The following is a 23040-nucleotide window of genomic DNA, read 5'->3' as shown; positions in this document are numbered from 1 at the left end:
AGCAGCAGCAGCAGCTCCAGCAGCACCAGCAGCAGCACCAGCACCAGCACCACCAGCACCACCAGCACCACCAGCAACAGCATCATTAGCACCAGCACGTCCAGCACCAGCACCAGCAACACCACCACCAGCAGCACCAGCAGCAACACAACCATCAGCACCAGTGGCAGCAGCACCACCAGCACCAGCAGCACCAGAACCAGCGGCACCTCTAGCACCAGCACGACCACCATCAGCACCAGCACCACCAGCAGCAGCAGCATCATTAGGAGCAGCAGCAGCACTAGTAGCAGTGGCAGCCTCTGCACCAGCCGCACCAGCAGCCCTCCCCCTCCAGCACCCCCAGCTATGCCAGTACCACCAGCAGCATCAGCAGACCAGCAGCAGCAGCAGCAGCACGACCACCACCACTAGCACCACCAGCAGCACCAGCAGCACCAGCAGCACCACCTCCACCACTACCAGCACCAGCTTCATTAGCAGCAGTATTTTATTCACTTAGACAAACGTTCATACACTAATGTTTTCATTAATATGAAAACCCATACCAGGGGGTTATGACATTGGGCCTAGAGTATCGGACTTCCCCCCTTGCATCTAACCACCAGTTAGGAAGAAGGAGCTATGTAGCACCTACTAGGTATAGTTACTGGACTAGTAACTAGGTGATGCAAAAAAAATTTTTTTTTGAAGCTTTGTCTTAAAACTAGTTCTGGAAAAAAAAAAAAAAAAAAAAAGCACTTCTGTGGGTAGGAAGACAAAGGAGAAGAAAATGTCCGCAGTGTACAGAATGGCTGCAGCCACTACTTGCTGAGCTGGGCAGGGTGAGCCTGAGTGAGGGCAGCTCCATCCCCCAGCCCAAGAGACTTGTGGGGGCGGGGGAGCCTCAGTGACCTGAGCAGGCCCTAGGCCCCCACTTGACACCAACGGCAGGTCTAGCCGTGTCGTATTGCATACTTGATAGAGAGAAAGGGATGGGACACTTACTTTACTTTTTAAAAATCTGCTGCTTACTGTTTTATTTTTTCCAGCTTTATTGAGATAAAATTGGCATAGAACACTGTACAGACATTTTAGACACGCACGTCCTGTTGATCGGATATACTTATGTATTGCAAAATTGTTTCTCTCCCTGTGTCTTCCTGAACATATATATATGCATTTGATCTAAGATTTCATTTTCGTGACAAATTTTCAAATTGGATTTATCAAAATCTTTCTTTTATCTAATGTAATATATTCCAATAAATAATAATAAAAAATCTCATTAAGATCAAGAAGGCAATTCTGCATACAGAATGTGTCCACAATTCAATGACCTGTTACATGTTGTGTTTCATGTCCACATAATTAAAGTATTATTTTCCTTTAAAAATATTCCCCATGTTATTATGTATGGGGTTAGCCCTGAGGAGTTAAGTACATTGATTTATTTTCTGTATCTATTCCTCATCGCAGCACATAGTGAGTGTTTCTTCGAGCTACTGAGGCCATTTCAGATCCCTGTCCTTAGCGACACCTGTACTTCTGTCCCCCAGAGCTGCAGGCCCCTGGGGCCCCATGGGATTCCACCGACTGGGAGGATCGCAGCCAGTCTGACTTCCCCGAGGAGGACCTGCAGCCCAGGTCACCACGGTCTGGGTGGGGACAGCACAGGCTGGAGGGAAAGGGAAGGCAAGGGGCACCCAGGGCTCAGGGGTGAGCAGCTGCCTGCGGCCCAGGGCGTGACCCCGGGTTCTGGGATCGAGTTCCGTGTAGGGGTCCCACAGGGAGCCTGCTTCTCCCTCTGCTGGTGTCTCTGCCTCTCTCTGGGTCTCTCAGGAATAAATAAATAAGTAAAATCTTAAAAAAAAAATAAAAGGAAGGGCATAGTAAAAGGGATTTCAGGTAGTTTCCTCATTTGCATGCCCACAGAAGTCTTGGTACCTCCTTAAATTGTCTCTTGCTCCAGGGGGTGGTCACCCCCCGGCCCCCCTCCCCTGCGTCCCCCCCATCTCAGGCTGCCTCCTCTAACTTTAAGAGTCACCCTAATTCCCAAAGAGGAAACCGAGATGGGGGACCAGTGCCTCCCTTGTGTTTTGCTCCCTCTTGCCTGCACCTCTTCGTTGTGCCCATCACACTGTGCTAGTAACCAGGCTGTGTGTGTGTGTATGTGTGTGTGTGTGTGTGTGTGTGTGAATTTATAGAAAAATCTGGGAGGAGTTCGTTGGCGCGTGGTGGGAAGGAGAAGCATGTAAGGGGGTGTGCATCTGCTGTCAGGCAGCGCAGATTTGTGTGAGCGTCCCAGACATCTCTGTGCGACGCCAGATCACTGAGTGTGTTACAGACACTCAATACTTTCTGATATTAGGATTCACGTTTACGATTTAGTGTAGGGAAGGAAACAGTTTTCCTGTACGTCCTTGGGGTCCCTGGGTGGGGCTGAAAATGAAACCGACAAAGAGATTAGCAGGAGAGAAGGATACACGTGTGTTTAACACGAGTTTTATGTGTCAGGAGAACCTTCAGGTGGAAATAGAGACCCGAGGGAACAGTGAGGCCTGGGCTCGAATGCTGGACTCACGCAGGCTGCACGGTCACGAAGGAACGTGTTAGAGCAGAGAGTACGCAGCAATCGGAGTGAACTGGGGGAACTTAGTGAATCCTGCATGTTAGGGTTCCTCTCTGTGTCCCTTTGTCTTCAGAGATAAGAAGGCAGGCGCTTCTCAGAGGAAGAGGGTGGAGGTAGGGGAAGAGCTCCTAAGGATCTTGCTCCTACTGTTCTCTGCAACTTCAGTTTAAAATATTCAATATGCCCTATTTTCAAGCAGCCTGTCCTGAAGCCCATCATTAGTGAAGCATCGCTCAAATTGCATCACTCAAATTAGAAACTCTGAGATTTTAATACTTGCTCCATGAAAAAAAGGAATTTAGTGGTCAAATTAGTTTGATAAACTCAAGGTGGAATGAAGTTAAACTTTGTAATGTGTGCTTTATTTTTTTATTTTTTATTTTTATTTTTAATTATTATTATTTTTTTTTTGTAACGTGTGCTTTACTCTCGCCCTGCAGTACCCCCTCCCTCGAACCTCCGAGCGTGCCGATGTGCGTGGTGAATCTCCAAAAGTGAATCCGGTATTCGACATTTCCCAATCCCTTTTGGCCACGGCATTCTCTCCTCTTCAGGCGCCGGGGAACACAGTGTGGAGACACTTGATTTCATGGTTGAGAGTAAAACACGTTACCAGCGTCATCACCCATTAACCGCCTGATTTTTATTGCGTCCGTAAGCCTTGCTGTCTGCATCTGCACACGAGGGTGATTCCTCTGTCTCATGTTGCTGGCCAGACCCAGACGTCTAGAAAACGTTCGGGAGTCCCGGTAGATGGACAGTTAGCATCGTTAGTAACCCCAGAGCTGCCCATTCATCTTCAGAGCCGCATCGCCTTGCAGAGCACCGGGCGCCCCAAAGCCTTCCCTCCTGCTGGTGGCCTTTGCCCCTTAACAGCACCCGCCAGTGTCTGGCCGCCGCCCTGCCGTTTATCATCTGCTTGTGAAAAACATAAATGAGACAAAGAAGAAACAAGGCTGAAGTAGGTAACCGTCCAGGGCTCCTGGTCTCTAACATGCCCAAGTGGAGCGGAAGGAATGCTCAGGTGGCAACAGATACGGGCTTTGAGCTTTCTTACCAGGCTGATGAGGACAAAAGTCCTTGTCACGCGCTCCTGTATTTTTTCACTTAGAAAAGCAGCTGCATTGCCATCGGTATTCTTGACGTACGTGGATCTGACGTGTGTTGATCCCGGTGTTCGGCCCGCTGCGCTCAGTACCGTGTGGCCGCAGCACTGTCTCCCGGGCTGGGTGCCCCGACGTCCCGGGGATGCACCTGCCGCCCGACCGCTACCTGGGGGCCAGGGCAGCTGTGGGTGCTTCTGGGAGGAGCAGTAAGAAACGCTGGGTTCTTGAAATGAGCCAGATGTTTTCATTTTCAAAGGAAAAGATCACACTTAGGGAAGTATGTATGTATTTGCGAGCTTCCCAACAGAAAGCTGCAAGAGAACCTTCCCGGGCCGCGGAAGCCAAGGGGACAGCGCGGCCTTCCCCGCCTGGGGCTCGCAGGTGGCGCAGGAGGCTCAGGCCCGGGCTCGGGGCCCGGCGGCTGCACCTGTCGGCTACGCACCTGCAGGCGAGGGTCAGCGCCCCGGGACCTGCTGCCCCGCGGACGCGCCTCCCCCGGGCCTTCCTGCCTTCCTGCCCACCTTCCCAACAATACGTCCAGTAACACGCGCACAGGAAGGAGTGATTTTTCCTTAGAATGGGTGCCCGTGCACCCTTCAGGAATACTTTTTGGACACACTCAAAATGAAAACAAAACGGCCGCCTCTTGCACAAGAAGCCACGGCCCCTGGGGTCCCTGCCTCTCACTGGTGCCAAGGCTCGGCCTGGCGCCCCTCGGACCTGCTGCGGCCCAGCCTCCCCGGCCGCGCCCTCCTGGGACCTGGGACTCCGCGTCCTTACAGGATCCTATTTGTTCACGGAGATTTGTTCACGGAGACCCGGAGACCTGTGGGGGGAGGGGGGGACGGAGGGGGGCCCGGGGGAGGGGGAGGCCCGGGGGAGGGGGACGGGGGCCGCGGGGAGGCGCTGCAGGCTCCGGGCCGCCCCCGGGGGTCCCGCCGACGCCCCCGCGCAGCCCCCGCCCGCAGCGCCCCGGTCCCCGGCCGCCGCCCGTCCGCGGGGAGCCCCGAGGCCGCGGGAAGCGAAAGTGAAAGTCCTGCGGGAGGCGCGCCCCGGGGAGCGAGCGGGCAGCCGGCCTGAGCGTCCGCCTCGGGGTTCCCGCCGCCTCCGGGCCCCGCCGCTCGCCCCGACGGACGCCGCCTGCGCCCGAGGTGGGTGCGCCCTGGGCTGGGGGTGCGGGGGCGGGGCGGGGCGGGGGGCGCCCTGCGGGGCGGCCCGGCTCCCGGGGAGGCCGCGGGGGAGGCGCGTCGGGGCGGGGGCAGCGGCCGGGTCCCCGGGCGGCCCGAGGCGGCCGCGTGCGCAGGCGCCCCCCTCCCCTCCCCTCCCCTCCCCTCCCGTCCCCGCCCCCGCCCCTCCTGAACCCGGAAAGGCCCGAGTCGCCTCCCGGCCGCGCAGGGGGCCCGGACTCCGACCCCTGGGGCCTCGCGCGCCGGGGCAGCTGCGGGGGCGGCTGCGGGGGCTACGGCCACGCCTTCCTCCTGCACCACCTGCGACTGGGAGCTCCGTCCGGTCCCCGCGGCCCGCGGCACAGACGCCCTGGGGGCAGGCGGGTGACACTGCTGGGGGCTGCCGAGGTGACGGGGGCGCTGCCGGGGGGGGAGGGGCTGCCGGGGTGACGGGGGCGCTGCCGGGGGGGGGGGGAGGGGCTGCCGGGGTGACGGGGGCGCTGCCGGGGGGGGGGGGCTGCTGAGGTGACGGGGGCGCTGCCGGGGGGGGAGGGGGCTGCCGGGGTGACGGGGGCGCTGCCGGGGGGGGGGCTGCTGAGGTGACGGGGGCGCTGCTGGGGGAGGGGCTGCCGGGGGTGACGGGGGCGCTGCCGGGGGGGGGGGCTGCTGAGGTGACGGGGGCGCTGCCGGGGGAGGGGCTGCCGGGGTGACGGGGGCGCTGCCGGGGAGGGGCTGCCGGGGTGACGGGGGCGCTGCCGGGGGGGGGGGCTGCTGAGGTGACGGGGGCGCTGCCGGGGGAGGGGCTGCCGGGGTGACGGGGGCGCTGCTGGGGGAGGGGGCTGCCGGGGGGTGACGGGGGCGCTGCCGGGGGGGGGGCTTGCTGAGGTGACGGGGGCGCTGCCGGGGGGGGAGGGGCTGCCGGGGTGACGGGGGCGCTGCCGGGGGGGGGGCTGCTGAGGTGACGGGGGCGCTGCCGGGGGGAGGGGCTGCCGGGGTGACGGGGGGCGCTGCGGGGGGGGGAGGGGCTGCCGGGGTGACGGGGGGGCGCTGCCGGGGGGGGGGCTGCTGGGGTGACGGGGGCGCTGCTGGGGGAGGGGCTGCCGGGGTGACGGGGGCGCTGCCGGGGGAGGGGCTGCCGGGGTGAACGGGGGCGCTGCCGGGGGGAGTGGCTGCTGAGGGTGACGGGGGCGCTGCTGGGGGAGGGGCTGCCGGGGTGACGGGGGGCGCTGCCGGGGGAGGGGCTGCCGGGGTGACGGGGGCGCTGCCGGGGGGGGGGAGGGGCTGCCGGGGTGACGGGGGCGCTGCCGGGGGGGGAGGGGCTGCTGAGGTGACGGGGGCGCTGCCGGGGGAGGGGCTGCCGGGGTGACGGGGGCGCTGCCGGGGGAGGGGCTGCCGGGGTGACGGGGGCGCTGCCGGGGGGGGAGGGCGCTGAGGTGACGGGGGCGCTGCCGGGGGAGGGCGCCGGGGTACGGGGGCGCTGCTGGGAGGGCTGCTGAGGTACGGGGGCGCTGCCGGGGGGGGAGGGGCTGCGGGGTGACGGGGCGCTGCCGGGGGGGGAGGGGCTGCTGAGGTGACGGGGGCGCTGCCGGGGGAGGGGCTGCGGGGTGACGGGGCGCTGGGCCGGGGGGGGCTGCGGGGTGACGGGGGCGCTGCGGGGGGGGGGGCTGCTGAGGTGGACGGGGCGCTGCCGGGGGGGGAGGGGCTGCGGGTGACGGGGGCGGCCGGGGGGGGCTGTGAGGTACGGGGGCGCTGCTGGGGGAGGGGCTGCCGGGTGACGGGGCCTGCCGGGGGGGGGCTGCTGAGGTGACGGGGGCGCTGCCGGGGAGGGGCTGCCGGGGTGACGGGGGCCTGCCGGGGAGGGGCTGCCGGGGTGACGGGGGGCGCTGCCGGGGGGGGGGCTGCTGAGGTGACGGGGGCGCTGCCGGGGAGGGCTCCGGGTGACGGGGGCGCTGCTGGGGGAGGGGCTGCCGGGTGACGGGGGCGCGGCCGGGGGGGGGGCTGCTGAGGTGACGGGGGCGCTGCCGGGGGGGAGGGTGCCGGGGTGACGGGGGCGCTGCGGGGGGGGGGCTGCTGAGGTACGGGGGGCGCTGCGGGGGAGGGGCTCCGGGGTGACGGGGGCGCGTGCCGGGGGGGAGGGCTGCCGGGGTGACGGGGGCGCTGCCGGGGGGGCGCTGAGGTACGGGGCGCTGCTGGGGGAGGGGCTGCCGGGGTGACGGGGCGCTGCCGGGGAGGGGCTGCCGGGGTGACGGGGGCGCTGCGGGGGGAGGGGCTGCTGAGGGTGACGGGGGCGCTGCGGGGAGGGGTGCCGGGGTGACGGGGCGCTGCCGGGGGAGGGGCTGCCGGGGTGACGGGGGCGCTGCCGGGGGGAGGGGCTGCTGAGGTGACGGGGGCGCTGCCGGGGGAGGGCTGCTAGGGCGGGCGCGGTGGGGAGGGGCTGCCGGGGTGACGGGGGCGCTGCCGGGGGAGGGGCTGCCGGGTGACGGGGGCGCTGCCGGGGGAGGGGCGCTGAGGTGACGGGGGCCTGCTGGGGGAGGGGCTGCCGGGGTGACGGGGGCGCTGCCGGGGAGGGGCTGCCGGGGTGACGGGGCGCTGCCGGGGGGGGGGGCTGCCGGGGTGCGGGGGCGCTGCCGGGGGGGGAGGGGCTGCTGAGTGACGGGGGCGCTGCCGGGGGGAGGGGCTGCCGGGTGACGGGGGCGCTGCGGGGAGGGGCTGCCGGTGACGGGGCGCTGCCGGGGGGGAGGGGCTGCCGGGGGTGACGGGGGCGCTGCCGGGGGAGGGGCTGCCGGGGTACGGGGCGCTGCGGGGGGGAGGGGCTGCTGAGGTGACGGGGGCGCTGCCGGGGGGAGGGCTGCCGGGTGACGGGGGCGCTGGCCGGGAGGGGCTGCCGGGGTGACGGGGGCGCTGCCGGGGGGAGGGGCTGCGGGGGTGACGGGGGCGCTGCGGGGGGGGGGGCTCCGGGGTGACGGGGGCGCTCCGGGGAGGGGCGCGGGGTGACGGGGCGCTGCCGGGGGGAGGGCTGCTGAGGTGACGGGGGCGCTGCCGGGGGGAGGGGCTGCCGGGGTGACGGGGGCGCTGCCGGGGGAGGGGCTGCCGGGGTGACGGGGGCGCTGCGGGGGGGAGGGGCTGCTGAGGTACGGGGGCGCTGCCGGGGAGGGCTGCCGGGGTGACGGGGGCGCTGCTGGGCGAGGGGCTGCTGAGGTGACGGGGCGCTGCTCGCCGGGGGGGAGGGGCTGCCGGGGTGACGGGGGCGCTGCCGGGGGGGGGGGCTGCTGAGGTGACGGGGGCGCTGCCGGGGGGAGGGGCTGCAGGGGTGACGGGAGGCGCTGCCGGGGAGGGCTGCGGGGTGGAAGGGGGCGCTGCCGGGGGGGGGAGGGGGCGGCCGGGGTGGACGGTGTCCGCTGGCCCGGGAGGAGGGGCCTGCCCGGGGTGACGGGGGGCGCTGCCGGGGGAGGGGCTGCCGGGGTGACACGGGGCGCCGCGGGCCGAGGGCCTACCTCGGTGACGGTGGCCGCCGACGTAGTGGCTGGAAACCGCACATTCCGTGCCTGAGGAGCCTGGGCCTGTGGCTCCGGTGCTCCCGGGTCTGGGTTCGAGTCCCGCGCCAGGCTCGCCGTCCCGCGGGCGCTGTGCTCCTCGGCGCGGGGCCACGGGGTCTGTGGCTCAGGTAGCAGGTAGCGGAGTAGAGTCTTCACAGAGAAGCCGGGAAGGGCGCGAGCGCGGTTCTGCCGACGTGCTCCGCGCCTCCGGGGGGGGGGGGGGTTTAGCCCCGCGGTGGGTTGGCCAGGCCCGGGGGGGGGGGGGGGCCGCCCCGAGGCGCGGCCGAGCGCGTGCAGGGGTCTGTGTCCCCCCGCGCGGGGCGCCCAGGTCGCGCTCCCAGGGCCTGCGCCAGTGCGGAGCGGCCGTTCGGGTCCGCCCGTCGGTGTCGGAGGCGCGTGTTCTGGACGCTGCTTGTGTGCACAGAACTTTTTTTTTTTTTTTTTTTTTTTTGCCAGTTTTCTATTTTTTTTTTTTTTTTTAAGGAGGAATCAATCTTTTCCCTGTTTCTTCTACAAGAAGAGTGAGCATCTAGCTACTCGGAATTTGAGAGGATTATATCACGAACCAGTTACTAAAGTGCTTCTAGGACATAAAGACGTGATACTCCTTTTCTCATGTTTGATCTGGGACCTTTCCATCTCAGTGAATTCATTTGCAGGCAAATGTCCTTTATTTTTTTATTTTTTTTATCTTTATTTTTTTGTGTGTGCCATGGATTCCTTCCCAGTCTGATAAAGCCCGTGGGCCTTTAAAAAAAATAGTTTTTAAATGTATAAAATAAAATACATAGAATTACAAAGGAAGCCGATTATATTGAAATACGATGACGAGAATATTAAAAACATCTTTGACATAGTAAGATATATCGACCCATTACAGTGTATTATAAGACCTGGTGGTGAGTTTAATGACTCTCATAATTTTGAAGGAAGGTTTTACACAAACAGCATTTCAGGATACCTGCAAGAGTTACAATGATTTTTGAAGATATTTGTGCCATTTTGGCAGCTTCGGTCACAGGTGCTGCAAAGACCACGTGGCTTGTTATCTGTACTCATATGTGAAGAGAATACTAACTTTTAATCAAAGATTATTAGAAGTAAAGATGTAATTTTCTTCCTGTTGAGGTTTGTGGACTAGGGAGGATTTGTGAAAATGTACGTGTGAGGGGCTCCGGGGTGGCTCCACCGGTTAAGCATCTGACTCTTGATTTCAGCCTGGGTCTTGATCTCAGGGTCAGGGGTTTGAGCCCCACCTTGAGCCCCATGCTAAGTGTGGAGCCTACTTAAAAGTTTTTTTTTTTTTTTTCTTTTTTTAAAGAACTACGGTAGGAACGCCTGGGGGGCTCAGGGGGTGAGTGTCTGCCTTGGGCTCAGGGCGTGACCCCAGGTCCTGGGATCGAGTCCCCTGTCGGGCTCCCTGCATGGAGCCTGCTCCTCCCTTTCCCTGTGTCTCTGCCTCTCTCTCTGTGTCTCTCATGAATAAATAAATAATATCTTTAAGAAAAAAAAAACAATGAACTACTATACGTGTAGAGGAGAGGTATTTGAGGGGGGCCTTTTTACTCCATTTACATTTGGGAAATGCAATAGGAAGAATTAGATGTTTAATCAAAACCTTTGAAAAGACCAAAATTGAAATCTTTTCAAATGGGGCATCATATTATGATTAAGATATGAAGCTCAAAGGAATATTAATGCCTGCTATTTTCTATTATTGTGTTGAAAAGCAAAGAATTTTTAGAATTCTTTTATACATTTATAGACACTACAGTTATTTGAAATATAGACTTCGTTCAAATATAAGCCACATGACAATAAAGGCTTTGATGATAAGAAAAAAGTTATAGCAAAGAAGAGGCGTTTCTTCTGTTAAAGGGTAAAAGTTATTTCTTTCTTCTTGAATTTATATATATGTACTATTTTTAAAAATATTTACTTTTTACAATAATTAGGTAATCATGGCACATAAAAGACATAGGGAAAAACGAGTTTTGGATCCTTGGTCAAATGAAGAAGTAACGAAAAATGAACTAAGAAAGGTAAATATTACTAGATATTGTTAAAATTATTTTATATCTATAAGTTTTGCAGTGAAGCATGTTTTATATGTGTTTGCCTAACATTACTTTGAATTTGGGAAGATATTAAGGTTTTCTTTCTTTCTTTTTTTAGATATTAAGGTTTTCAAGCATTTTTCTTCCATTATTCAAGTCTCACAGAAAGAATCATTTCTATTCTTTCGTTGTAAGGCTTAGAATATTAGCTATCTTTTCCTCCCCTCCTTCCTTTCTTTGATTTGCACCTAGAAGTTAAGGACTTAGTTAGCAATTATCTGATCAGACCCAAGAGGGGAGGGAGACTCAGGTGGCTTGAGCCACTTACCCAGGGCCATATGTCTGGCATGTCTATACTGTGGGAATCACAGGGAAAAAAAAAATTTTAATTGACCCCAAATAACATATGTCTACAATTACAGTACAATTTCCTTATTTACTTATTTTTTTTTAGAAATTTATTTATTTCAGAGAGAATGCAAACAGGAGCTGCTGGGGGTGGGAGTAGAGGGAGATAGAGCCCCAAGGTGAGTCCAAGCCGAGTGCAGAGCCCGACACTGTGGAGTCTCAGGACTCGGAGATCATGACCTGAGCTGACACCGATCAGACGCTCAACCGACTGTGCCACCCAGGTGCCCCTAGCTTAAAAGTGATATTGTTGTCACAAATGGCCAGGAAGGCAGTTAATAAGGTTGAGGTCTGGCTCTCAATCCGTGCTCTACAAAATCTTCTGTGACTTTGGTCTTGTGTGAAAGGTAGTTTCACTGCTTGTATAGAGGAGATAATAATACTTGTCAGAAGTAGAAGAATCAATAGGTGATGATGTCTTCCTTCGCCTTTATTAGGGTGATAAGAATGTAGCTTCTTGGATTCATTTAGAAGAATGAGGTCAGCGGCTGTTTAATTTTTTGGTGCTGTTTGATTTTTTTAGAGACTAACTGACAGATTCACAAAGGAAAATATTCAACTAAAGGAGGAGATCCAAAGGCTCGAAGCTGAGTTACAAGAGGCCACTAGAAACTCCCAGGTATCTCTAATTATTTTATGTGTCACATTTTTAATTGACACCATTCTTCAGAAAGGCAATTTAATGATACAGAATTCACCTTTGAAACATTGTGGTCATTGTCTCTCTGTGTCAAATAAATAAAGTCTTTAAAAAAAAAATAAAAAACATTGTAGCCCTTGATGGCACCATGGTTTGTAATAGCTCTAAAATGAAAACAACTCAACTCTCCATAGTAGAATGAATTATTAATTTGAAGTGTATTGACAAAATGGAATACGACACAGTGACAATGAACAGAATAAAACCACATGCAAGCCTCATGGATGAACTTCATAAGCACAGTGTTGAGCCAAAAAAGATAAACGAGGGCATATCGTATGCTTGCATTTAAATAAGCACAAGAGCAGGGTGTTAGAAGTTAGCATCTGGTTGCCCTTGGAGGCAGGTAGGAACTGCAAGGGAACCAAAGGAGGCTTCTGGGGTGTTGGTCATGTTCTGTTTATTGATCAGGGCTCTGGTCACATGCGTGTGATCACTTTGTAAAATTTCATCTGGCTGTATATTTCTGATAATGCACATTTAAAATTTTTGTATATGCTTTTATTTTTTAATGTATGTGTACGTTAATGCAAAAACAAAAAAAAATATTGGTCGTTATCAGTCACTTTTGGATCAAATTATTGGTCTTCTCACTAAATTCCTTTATTGCTCTTCTAATCCAAGTAATTTAAATGAATTTCACAGTTTTTTAAAAAATCGGACATATGTCTTCAACCATTTAAATTCTCTCCGAAATTTTCCTGTATTTGAATTAGACATAACTTTTCACCCCTTTTTGCTTTTCTTTTCTTTTTTTTTTAAGATTTTATTTATTTATTTGAAAAAGAGCAAGAGAATGAGAAACAGAAAGAGAGAGAGAGCATGAGCAGAGGGTAGGGGCACAGGGAAGGGGGAGGAGCAGACTCCCTGCTGAGCAGGAGCCGATGCTGGACTCGACCTCAGGACCTGAGTCAAAGGCAGACACTTAGCCGACTGAGCCACCCAGGTGCCCCTCTCCCCATTTTTGTCCATAACAACTCATTGTTCAGACAAACAAACAAACACCTGTATTTAAACAACTTAAATGTTTAAAACGTTGTCACTTTTTGTTTCTGAAATGCGGGGTAGGATATTGAATATCTGGAAGTGGGGTTCCCGTGTTTATGGGACGTAGGGAACACTCCGTTACCGTCCTGGCTGGAGAGGAGTCACTTCACCCTCTAACTCACGGGGCCTTGGGAACCCAGCCAGCTCAGCCAGTCCAATTTCCAGAGGACTGAAATTGAGGTCTAGAGAGCATAGGTGAGTTGCTCCTGGCCAAGTGTGCCCAAGACCAAAATCAGGCACTGATTTTTTTCCAGAAAGCTCTCGACTTTTCAGAGTATATTGGGTATTTCCACATTATTGGGAAACACTGCCTTTTCTCAGACACTGCCAGTTGTTTTGAAATTGGACTTACAGTAATCAAATTCTACAGAGGTTATGTGTGAAGATACAGGGCAAATGTGAGAAATGTGAAATTAGGTCAAATAACTTATTGACTCTTTCTAACCCCTTTGTGAGAACACAAACATTTTCTTGCAGCGTGTAAAATGATTATGGGAAATAGAAATGCAAACAACATGGGGCGTCTGGGGGGCTCAGCGGTTGAGCGTCTGCCTTCAGCCCAGGCCGGGATCCCAGATTCCCAGGATCCAGTCCCACGTCGGGCTCCCCGCAGGGACCTGCTTCTCCCTCTGCCCCTGTCTCTGCCTCTCTCTCTGTGTCTCTCAGGAATAAAAAAAGAAAGAGGAAGAAAGAAATGCAAACAACAGATTCATTTGTGCATTTATATATAGTTGCGTATGTCTTACGAATTTTGTTGGTGGTGTCCCTTTGCATTTTTACAGACCTAAGTTTGATAATGGTTAAAAAATTGATGGGCAGGTGTTGGAGAAAGGGGAATTTAAATTTGATAATTAAAACATAATTCAGGAGACTTTCTTTTGGGATGAAATTATCTGGGTTAGCTATCAAAATACACATGGCATATACTCAACTATTTTATACTGCTTTGTCGTGAACGTATGTCTAATGATTCCCTTGTAACAGAGCCTATTATTAGTACGGTTGTTTAGGAGGTGCTCCTCTACAGGAGTGATGTAGGCTTTAGAATCTAACACCATACAATATTGGCTAGTTTAAATATTGATTAGAAAAAGTGAGAGATTATATATTTATAATTTCATCTGGGAAATAATATTAAAGGATCAGCATCTGATTACATTCCTGAGTACTTACCTAGGAAGAAGTAATTAGTAATTACTAAAGATATTAAATAAGACTGCACTTGGTATTCTGTGGGATTCTGAAATCAGTGGAGGATGAATTATTGGACGATCAAATCACATTATCACAAGAAGGGCTTAAGTTATTTCTTGTCTTGATTTTAATCAAACATTTCTGTTTAAATTAGATTAAAGAGGATATTCCTGAAACAAAGGTGAAGTTCACATCTTTAGAGAACCCTGAGACTGACAGCCAGTTTTTAAACATCTCCTGTTCATTTCAAGTGAGCTCGCCAATTTTTTATGAGCTACAGAAAGGGCAAGCTCTTATCACCTTTGAAAGAGAAGAAGGTATGAGTAATGTTCAAAAATTTGACTATGTTGGGGATCCCTGGGTGGCTCAGTGGTTTGGCGCCTGCCTTTGTCCCAGGGTGCGATCCTGGGGTCCCGGGATCGAGTCCCATGTCGGGCTCCCGGCGTGGGACCTGCTTCTCCCTCCTCCTGTGTCTCTGTCTCTGTCTCTCTCTCTCTCTCTCTGTCTATCATAAATAAATAAATAAATCTTGAAAAAATTTTTTACTATGTTGCTTTTGGAAATCGCTGAGACTTCCAAAGAGCTTTCTTAGATATTTGGCTATTGCTTTAAAATTTTTACATCTATCATCTCATCTCATCTCATCTCATCTTATCTCATGGCGATACCTTGGGGCAGACAGGATTATCCTCATTTGATGATGAGAAAACTGGGACATTAACTGCCGTGAATGTGATCACCTGTTGAGAACATGACAACCCTGGGACTCAAGCCCAGGTGTTGTGACGTCCAATACCAGTGTCTCTCTGCTCCACCTGCTACCTCCAAATGGTGTTAGCAAGAATGTCTTAAGCTGATAGAGCTCCATAGATTTCCCCCAGAGTTCTCACAGATGGCTCCTCTTACGCTCACATGACCGAGAGGAGAGTTACTATTTATTTACTTATTTTTAAAGATTTTATTTATTTATTCATGAGAGATATATATAGAGAGAAGCAGAGATACAGGCAGAGGGAGAAGCAGGCTCCATGCAGGGAGCCCGACAGGGGACTCGATCCCGGGTCTCCAGGATCATGCCCTGGGCAGAAGGCAGGTGCTAAACCGCTGAGCCACCCAGGGATCCTGAGAGTTACTATTTACATATTATAGCTAAGGACACAGATTCTTGGGTGTGTAAGTGACTTGCCTAAGGGTACATGACCAGTGAATGGAAAGAGCCCAAGAGTCAGCGATTTGGAAACGGGCCCTGACGTTTGCTGAGTCTGCTGTAGGACCCTGTTCCGAGCCGGAGGCACGCTAGGGAGGACAATCTGGCCTTCAGTGCCAACGTTGCCCATTTCTAGATATGGGATTTGGGTTGGGTTCTTTCTGAATCTCAGAGTTTTCTGACAGGCCTTGAGACAGTGCCTACTTTATGGGGTTGGGCTGAGGATTAAATCAGAAATGCTGTTACACGGTGTCTGACACAAAATAAACAGTAGATGTTAGCGGTCATCATCGCCACTCCTTGGGAGTTTTCCAGATAAGGAAACTGAAACTTAGGAAAGATAGAGAACTTGTTCAAGGTCCATATGGTTAAAAATCGCAAAACTGAGAGCCACACCTGTGAACCCATGCGCATTGTACTGGACCAACAGTCCTCGCAGCAGGTCACTCTCTCTGGCCTTTATTCTTGTATCTGTCCAGTTATGGGGTGGGATTGGACGGTTTTAAGCCCTTCCAGTGGTCAGATTCCGAGAATCTAGGATTATAACTTGTATCTCCTTAGACCTGGTCTGTCACTACAGCCTGAATAGAAATATTAAAAAGAAGAGCATCTTAGCAGATCAGCATATGCATCCACCGTCGGTTCACCTTGGGTCCACCTGGGTCCGCGCTGCAGCCGAGGGCAGAGACGGGGGCCAGGGGCCCTGTGTGGGCAGTTGGCAGTGGTAACGGAGATACACCCAAAAGACAGAAGAGGGGATGTGGGAGGCGGGAATTCTCAGCTGCGTCAGATCACCAGATGTTGGAGGCTGGGGAGGAGGGTGTGGAAGAGAAAGAGGATCATCTAAGGATGACTTCGTTGGCAGTTTCTGTTATTGTTGCCTGTTGTCATTAACAAAAGAAAGTCATAATTCAAGTTATGGAGTCATATCGTGGTACAGTGAGTGTGAATTCCCACATGGCTGCGCCCTGCCTCTCGGCCTGTTTCGTCCTTCAGCCGCGGTGTGTCTGGTTGTCACGAACACATGAGATTTGTCAGGCCGGGGTGGGCATCCCTTATCTTTGTGACAAATTAGTGTAAGCGGCCCTGCATTAACCACTGAAACGTTATAAGCTCTCATGTCCCACAATTAGAAATGAAATGCACACCCACATTCATTTTAAACTGAAATGTCGCTGCTGTCTGGATTTCTAATGATTTGGGGCATAACTACAGTACTGAGCCTCTCCCATGCGCACAGATAAATTAGCTTTGATAGTTTTGTGATTGGTACAGGCTATCATCTTTTTAAATAAATGATCTCAAGACATTCTAGCAAAAGGAGAATTCCTCATTAAACACAGCCAAAAATAAATAAATCAATAAACACAGCCAAAAAATAAAAAAGACTCACACTTTGATGTTCAAGCTTATGTGGTCTTTAATGTGTCATCCTTAGGAAAGACGAAAATGAACATTTATTTCTTTGGTGTTTATAGCATATCAAAGAGGAGTGGCAAATGATAAATAAGATTGTCAGAATGCCACTGGCCCACACAACTTTTTCCGGCTTACTCAACGCCGAAGAAGTTTCTGGCTGTGCTTTAATTAATGCACTAAGGGAATTCTCTCATCATTCTGTTAACAGGAATTCCAAAGGGCGTGTGGCTGAGCTGAAATACTAGATGAATTTCCGAAGCATCACCAGGCTTATCTCTTAAGAGATGAATCTGGAACTTGATGAGATTTTCTACATTATACTTTTTTTCCAGTTTTGCTGAGAAATCATTGATACATAACACAGTCTAAATTTCAGGTGTATGGCATGGTGACTTGCATATATTGTGAAATGGTGACTGAAGCAGGTGTAGCCAACATCTATCTTCTCATATAGATGCAATAAACAGAGCTCTTATAGATTCAACAAAAAGGGCAAAAAACTTTTTTTGCTTGTAATGAGCATGCTTAGGATCTGGTCTCGTAATAGCTCTCCTGGATACCACACAGCAGCGTTAGCTGTGGTCACCATGTTGTACATTACATCCCTGGAACTTATTTATCTTTTAACTGGAAGTTTGTACCTTTTTCACTACTTTGTGATTTTTGCTGATATATTTTGACATTTTGATATTAATATATCTATTTGCCACTTCGGTGACAAGACCATTATCACTTGAAAGTCCTAGGAAAATTTTTTAAAACATTAGATCCTTTAAGATTAAAGGACATTTAAAATACCTATAATAATTTGTTTCTTAAACCAAAAATGAAAACATCTATTAAAATCCTGGCAATTAGGGGGATCCCTGGGTGGCTCAGCGGTTTGGCACCTGCCTTTGGTCCAGGGTGTGAACCTGGAGTCCCGGGATCGAGTCCTGCATCAGGCTTCTGGCATGGAGCCTGCTTCTCCCTCTGCCTGTGTCTCTGCCCCTCTTTCTGTCTCTCTATGCCTCTCATGAATAAATAAATAAATAAAATCTTAAAAAAAAGAAAGAAAGTTAAAAAAAAAAAAACGGATTCCAGCTCAAACTTCTCAGCCTTAAAAAATAAAAAAAGATCCTGGCAATTAATACTCCGAAATTATTTTTCAGTTGCCCAAAATGTCATCAGGATGGGGAAACATCGTATACATATAGAAGATGTAGATGTGGAGGTTGTGGCCAAGCCAGTTCCATTAAATTCAGGAGTCAGATTCCAGGTAACATGGTGATTAAGGCTTGTTAGGATTCTGTTGGGTGTGAACACTCTTCTCATCCATATTCCTGAACATGAACTGATTTCCCAGGTCCATGAAGAAGTGTCTAAGGTGAAGATCAATGTTAGTGAAATTCCCGACGCACTGCCTGAGGACCAGATGAGAGACAAGCTGGAACTGAGCTTCTCTAAGTCCCGGAACGGAGGTGGAGAAGTGCTGTGTGTGCAGTACCATAGGCCATCCCACAGCGCCGTGGTCACCTTTATGGAGGCTGGAGGTAGTCACCCGTGGAGGCAGCTACGAAAGACTCTACCACTCAATCATGTGCTGCCATTTCTTTTCTTTTCTTTTCTTTTCTTTTCTTTTCTTTTCTTTTCTTTTCTTTTCTTTTCTTTTCTTTCTTTTCTTTTCTTTTCCTTTTCTTTTTTCTTTTCTTTTCTTCTTTTCTTTTCTTTCTTTTCTTTCTTTTCTCCCCCCCCCCTTTTTTTAACATGTATTTATTTTAGAGAGTGAGAGAGAGCAAGGCGGGAGGGGCAGGGAGAGGGAGAGTCTTTGGCAGCCCCGTGCTGGGCGCAGAGCCCCGTGGAGAGGCTCCGTCTCACAACTCTGAGGTCAGGACCTGAGCAGAAACCAAGAGTGCGACACTTAAACAACTGTACCACCCGGGCACCCCTATGATCTGCCGTTTCTGAAAGTATTCCTTTTCTGTTCTTTTTTTTGGAATTTACTTGACAGTATAATAATAGGGGATTTTTAAAAAATGTTATAAAATGGTAGGGTCCTGAAAATGATTTCTGTGAATGCTACTGAGAATAATACTACATATAACAGGTACTTCAATCCTAGTGCATCCTCATCCTTCATCCTAGTGCCCAAGGACATGGGCATGTATTTCCTCTGAACCGCAGCACAACTCTGGAGATCCGTGTTATACTCACTTTATTGGTGAGGAAACGGAGTCCTAGGGACGGTAAATAACTTACCCCCAATCACAGTGAGTATGTGGCAGAGAAATCTACAAATGCATATATAGAAAACCGTCACTTCCATCCCATCAATTTTGACAGATGAGGGTCTCTTAGGTGGAGAGAATAGATTGAGGGAAGACAAGCTGTTACCTTTATAGGTAGAAATGGATTTTTACTAAATCATCTGAGCGAGATTTACATTCTTATGATTAAAAATATAAAATTCTACAGATGCTTTTGTTAACGTGCCCAAGTGATTCTCCAAGGAAAAAATATCTTACTTCAGTTAATCCAGTTTTTAGGGTTTCTCCTGGGATTGCACATGTAATAGAAATCCAGTGATACAATTTAAAAAACACTGTTTTTCATAAGAGAGTAACACATTCTTTTCAAAGAAAATTGAGATAATAGAGAAGAGCATTAATTTAGTAAAAATGCAGACATTTCACTACACTTCCCTTCTTCTACTGTGTAGTTAGTTATGGTTAGTTGAATGTCTTTCTAGATCTTTCTGGAATTGCTGGAGCATATGGTGATTCTATGTTTAATGTTTTGAGGAGCTGCCATACTGCTTTCCACACTGGCTGTAGCATTTTATGTTCCTACTAACAGTGAACCAGGGATTCAGTTTCTCTACATCCTCACCAGCAGGGGCCTGCTCTCAACCACCGCACCATATTGCTCACCCGAGATGGACTGGGGAGAGGAGAAAAAGCAAAGTGATAGGATATTCCTAAGAACTGTTTCCGCTAAACTTTATGCAATCTGAAACATTACCTATTTTCCCTCTAGGAGAAAAATCCTGCTAAAAATAAGTCTGGTTATTCTTTGTGTTAGAGGAAACTGATGAATTTTTGTTATTTGCCTTCACTTTTTAGATGACATCCAACCGCCCCACCCCGCCCCCGTTGATTAACATCATTATATCAGTTTACTGAATAATATTATATATTAGGTGCAGGACACCTAAGTAATTTTATATATAAAAATATAGGAATAAAATAATTTATTATATATTGTGTGTATTGTAAAAAATATATATGTATAGTATTCTAATAATTTTCAATTATGCTTCTTGAGAAACTGGGAAACTAACATGTTGTTAGAATGAGGGGGTTACATTTTTGCAGGTGGTTATTGCATTTTGTGTACCTCAGGGTAGATCTGTCTGAGGCCATCACAGCCCTTGCACTGATTGCAGTGGATAGTTCAAGACGGAAGGATCTGTTTAAACCCATTATTGTTTGGACTTATATTTTTCAAAATACACAATTTTGTATTTTTGTGTGTACTGTGGATCGTAGAATTCTTAAGAACATAATCACTCAAATTCACTGTTTAGTGTGGTGTTCTGTTTGAAGGAAGTTTTAACTTCGGTTAAAAATGTCTGTGATATAAAAAAGAAAATGATTTTTTAAAAATTTACTTCCAGTTGCTGACAAGATTTTGAAAAAGAAAGACTATCCGCTTTATATAAATGAAAACTGCTACAACGTCATTGTTTCTCCATACACAGAAACACATTTGAAACAGTTTCAGGTAAAGTCATCTCTTTTCTTTCATTATGGGAACTTACTGCTCAACCCCGCCCCACAAAAAATAGAAAAGTTGTGAGTCTGCTAATGTTGAATCTTATTAGTGAGCAATAGCAAAATAGTTTCTTCATGTCTGCTTGCTGCAAAATAAGTTTCTCTTTTTAAAAAGTACTTTAATGCAAAACTGTACCATATTCGATTCCTTACACACTTTTTTAAAACCTGAAATTACTCAGATAATGGCATCATATTTTTGCATGTGGAGACATAGCTGCATTTCTCTCATGTCTTTACTGTCATTGGGCATTAAATCTAATTCTTTCCACTCATTTTCTCTGAACTCACTATGTTTACCCTGACCTGTTCCTTTTCTCTGTGGCTTCCTTGGGTATTATTTCTTTTTTCCTTTTTTAAATTTGCAGTAAGCAAAGTTTTATTTCAAAATTGTATTTTGCTGTATAGTTCTTAAAATATGTTATAGAACATCATGTAGGTATTCTTTAATATTTTAACATATTTTTTTTTATTTTTTATTTTTTAATAATAAATTTATTTTTTATTGGTGTTCAATTTGCCAACATACAGAATAACACCCAGTGCTCATCCCGTCAAGTGCCCCCCTCAGTGCCCGTCACCCAGTCACCCCCACCCCCCGCCCTCCTCCCTTTCCACCACCCCTAGTTCGTTTCCCAGAGTTAGGAGTCTTCATGTTCTGTCTCCCTTTCTGATATTTCCTACCCATTTCTTCTCCCTTCCCCTCTATTCCCTTTCACTATTATTTATATTCCCCAAATGAATGAGACCATATAATGTTTGTCCTTCTCCGATTGACTCATTTCACTCAGCATAATACCCTCCAGTTCCATCCACGTTGAAGCAAATGGTGGGTATTTGTCGTTTCTAATGGCTGAGGAATATTCCATTGTATACATAGACCACATCTTCTTTATCCATTCATCTTTCGATGGACACCTGGAAAACTTGTGTGGAGGTTCCTCAAAGAGTTAAAAATAGACCTGCCCTACGACCCAGCAATTGCACTGCTGGGGATTTACCCCAAAGATGCAGATGCAATGAAACGCCGGGACACCTGCACCCCGATGTATATAGCAGCAACATCCACAATAGCCAAACTGTGGAAGGAGCCTCGGTGTCCTTCCTTGGGTATTAAACGGAACCCCCCTCCACCTGGTCACCCTCTTGAAAGCCACTCAAATGCTCAGTTCTTAGTTTTGCTCCACATCCCCCATTTATGCGGCCACTCGGTGCTTCTGCTTGCACCTCTGACTGTCTTCTCCTGGTCCTTCTGTCTGCAGCGATGCCTCTTTCCTCTGCTCGTCCTAATGCCACCGGTTATCTTCCCGAAACTCAGACCCGCCTCGGATATTCTCTTCCTGCAGCATCTCCCTGAGGCTCTTGTCTCTTCCAAGATAAGGTCCCAAATATTAGGCAGAGCTTATCAATATGAAGTTTTAGACCTCAAAGCTCTTGGAACGTTTTCTATTCATCTTTTAAACTTTCCTTCTTAGATGTTTTCGGGAATATCGGAAAGGACGGTGCTTCTGACTGGGATGGAAGATCTTCAGATGATGGATGAAGAAATTTTGCAGGATTTAGTTAACATTCACTTTCAGCGGGAGAAGAACGGAGGTGGAGAAGTAGAAGTGGTCAAATGTGCTCTAGACCAACCTTGCATAGCGTACTTTGAAGAATAGAGGCTGGTAGAGCCTCTGAGCCCAAATCACCGTCAATATGTGACAAAATAAATATCCTTTTCCTTTAAGGATATTAAGACCTGAATTCTTTAGTGCCCATTTATTCTTATATACAAAATATATTTCCGTGTTTTTGAATTCCTCTTTGTTTCAAACTCTGGGGCATGTTCACAATACGTACTATGTGCACTGTATTAAAAACAGTTCTGTTTATTCATAAGTTATGTGGATCGGGGCCACGTCTGTTGAAATCAACCATAAGTGATGCAATTGTCCCCCTGCTGTGTTGGCTCTTTTGGTCAGGGGCATGAGGGCCAATTCTCTTTTGGCCCTGGATCCACCAGTATGCAGACTTGACTCTGAACATTTCCCCCAAAGAAACGTTATATTCAGCTCTTTGTGATTTTTGTAGACTTTGAATTTCAAGGGACTTCAAGAGCAATCATTTCCCACTTTCCCATTGTGTAGTATGTTGTTCCACAGCCCCAAAAGTATTTTTCAGAGCTGAGTGTGGTCTTTTCACATAAATTTTCTTCGCCCAGAGTGCCAAGTGTCCCGATTCTTTCATCCCCAAGTAGAACTTGCAAAGGCCATAATTTCCCTTCTTTTACACTTTTAATGGAAAGAATAAGGGAATGCCATCCTTGGAATAAAGGGAGAGGTAAATGCAAAGCTAGAGGCTCATCACTCATGCTAGATGCTAAGGAATGCCTGAAGAGGAAAGCACAGCAGCTGCCTTTTAGGGGCTTACATTTTAGTTTGAGAGAGACCCAGTTCATTAGCATCCCACTGTTTCTAAGTTGTAGAAATTAAACAGTGAAATGCAAGGCTCTTATTTAGAGAAGGTAAAATTCTCTTTGGTAAAGAATGTTTGAACAGCTTTTATCCTAATATGGTATGTTACATAAAGAGCAAACAGTGGAAGTAAGTTCATATTAAAATACTGGCAGAAATGAATGTTTTTTAAAAAAATTCTAAGCCTAAACCTACCCAGTGCTGCCTGCCATCTAAAATAAAGAGAAAGCTAAAAGCAAAAGAAAGCAAAACAAAACCCCAAAACCGAAAGACGCTTGTTTTGTTTCTGATATTTTAACGGTTTTTAAAAAATTAAATTCA

General features: G+C 50.0%; 1 protein-coding gene and 1 long non-coding RNA gene across 4 annotated transcripts; one reads left to right on the top strand and one right to left on the bottom strand.

Moving 5' to 3' along the window:
* Positions 1-3012: 3012 nt before the first annotated feature.
* LOC111091205 lies at positions 3013-4578 on the bottom strand. Of its 3 annotated transcripts, none has more exons than XR_005374333.1 (3): positions 4498-4578; positions 3669-3940; positions 3013-3526 (listed from the first exon to the last, which is right to left on the bottom strand). It is a non-coding gene; the product is annotated as an uncharacterized LOC111091205 (long non-coding RNA). The 3 variants fall into 3 exon arrangements; XR_005374334.1 differs by lacking the exon at positions 4498-4578 and adding an exon at positions 4160-4471; XR_005374332.1 differs by lacking the exon at positions 4498-4578 and having other exon boundaries at positions 3669-4151.
* A 484-nt stretch (positions 4579-5062) lies between these two features.
* On the top strand, positions 5063-22144 carry NMI (N-myc and STAT interactor). Its single transcript, XM_038565192.1, has 8 exons — positions 5063-5291; positions 10375-10461; positions 11408-11503; positions 13980-14142; positions 17603-17709; positions 17797-17983; positions 20107-20213; positions 21739-22144. Exons 2-8 carry the CDS (start codon positions 10381-10383, stop codon positions 21922-21924), a joined length of 927 nt encoding a protein of 308 aa, XP_038421120.1. The 5' UTR covers positions 5063-5291; positions 10375-10380; the 3' UTR covers positions 21925-22144.
* Positions 22145-23040: the final 896 nt, after the last annotated feature.

Source organism: Canis lupus, chromosome 19 (genome assembly GCF_011100685.1).
Source record: "Canis lupus familiaris isolate Mischka breed German Shepherd chromosome 19, alternate assembly UU_Cfam_GSD_1.0, whole genome shotgun sequence".
Classification (NCBI taxonomy): Eukaryota; Metazoa; Chordata; class Mammalia; order Carnivora; family Canidae; genus Canis; species Canis lupus.
The sequence above is the reverse complement of the archived record's forward strand: the minus strand, read 5'-3'. Positions and strand labels throughout refer to the sequence as shown.

Bases quoted from the DNA above. Each gene is read 5' to 3' on its own strand.
- NMI (XM_038565192.1), top strand. From the start codon at position 10,381: ATGGCACATAAAAGACATAGGGAAAAACGAGTTTTGGATCCTTGGTCA. The intron at 17,710-17,796 runs GTAACATGGTGA...CTGATTTCCCAG, and splicing joins ATTCAGGAGTCAGATTCCAG to GTCCATGAAGAAGTGTCTAA. The intron at 17,984-20,106 runs GTAGTCACCCGT...ATTTACTTCCAG, and splicing joins CACCTTTATGGAGGCTGGAG to TTGCTGACAAGATTTTGAAA.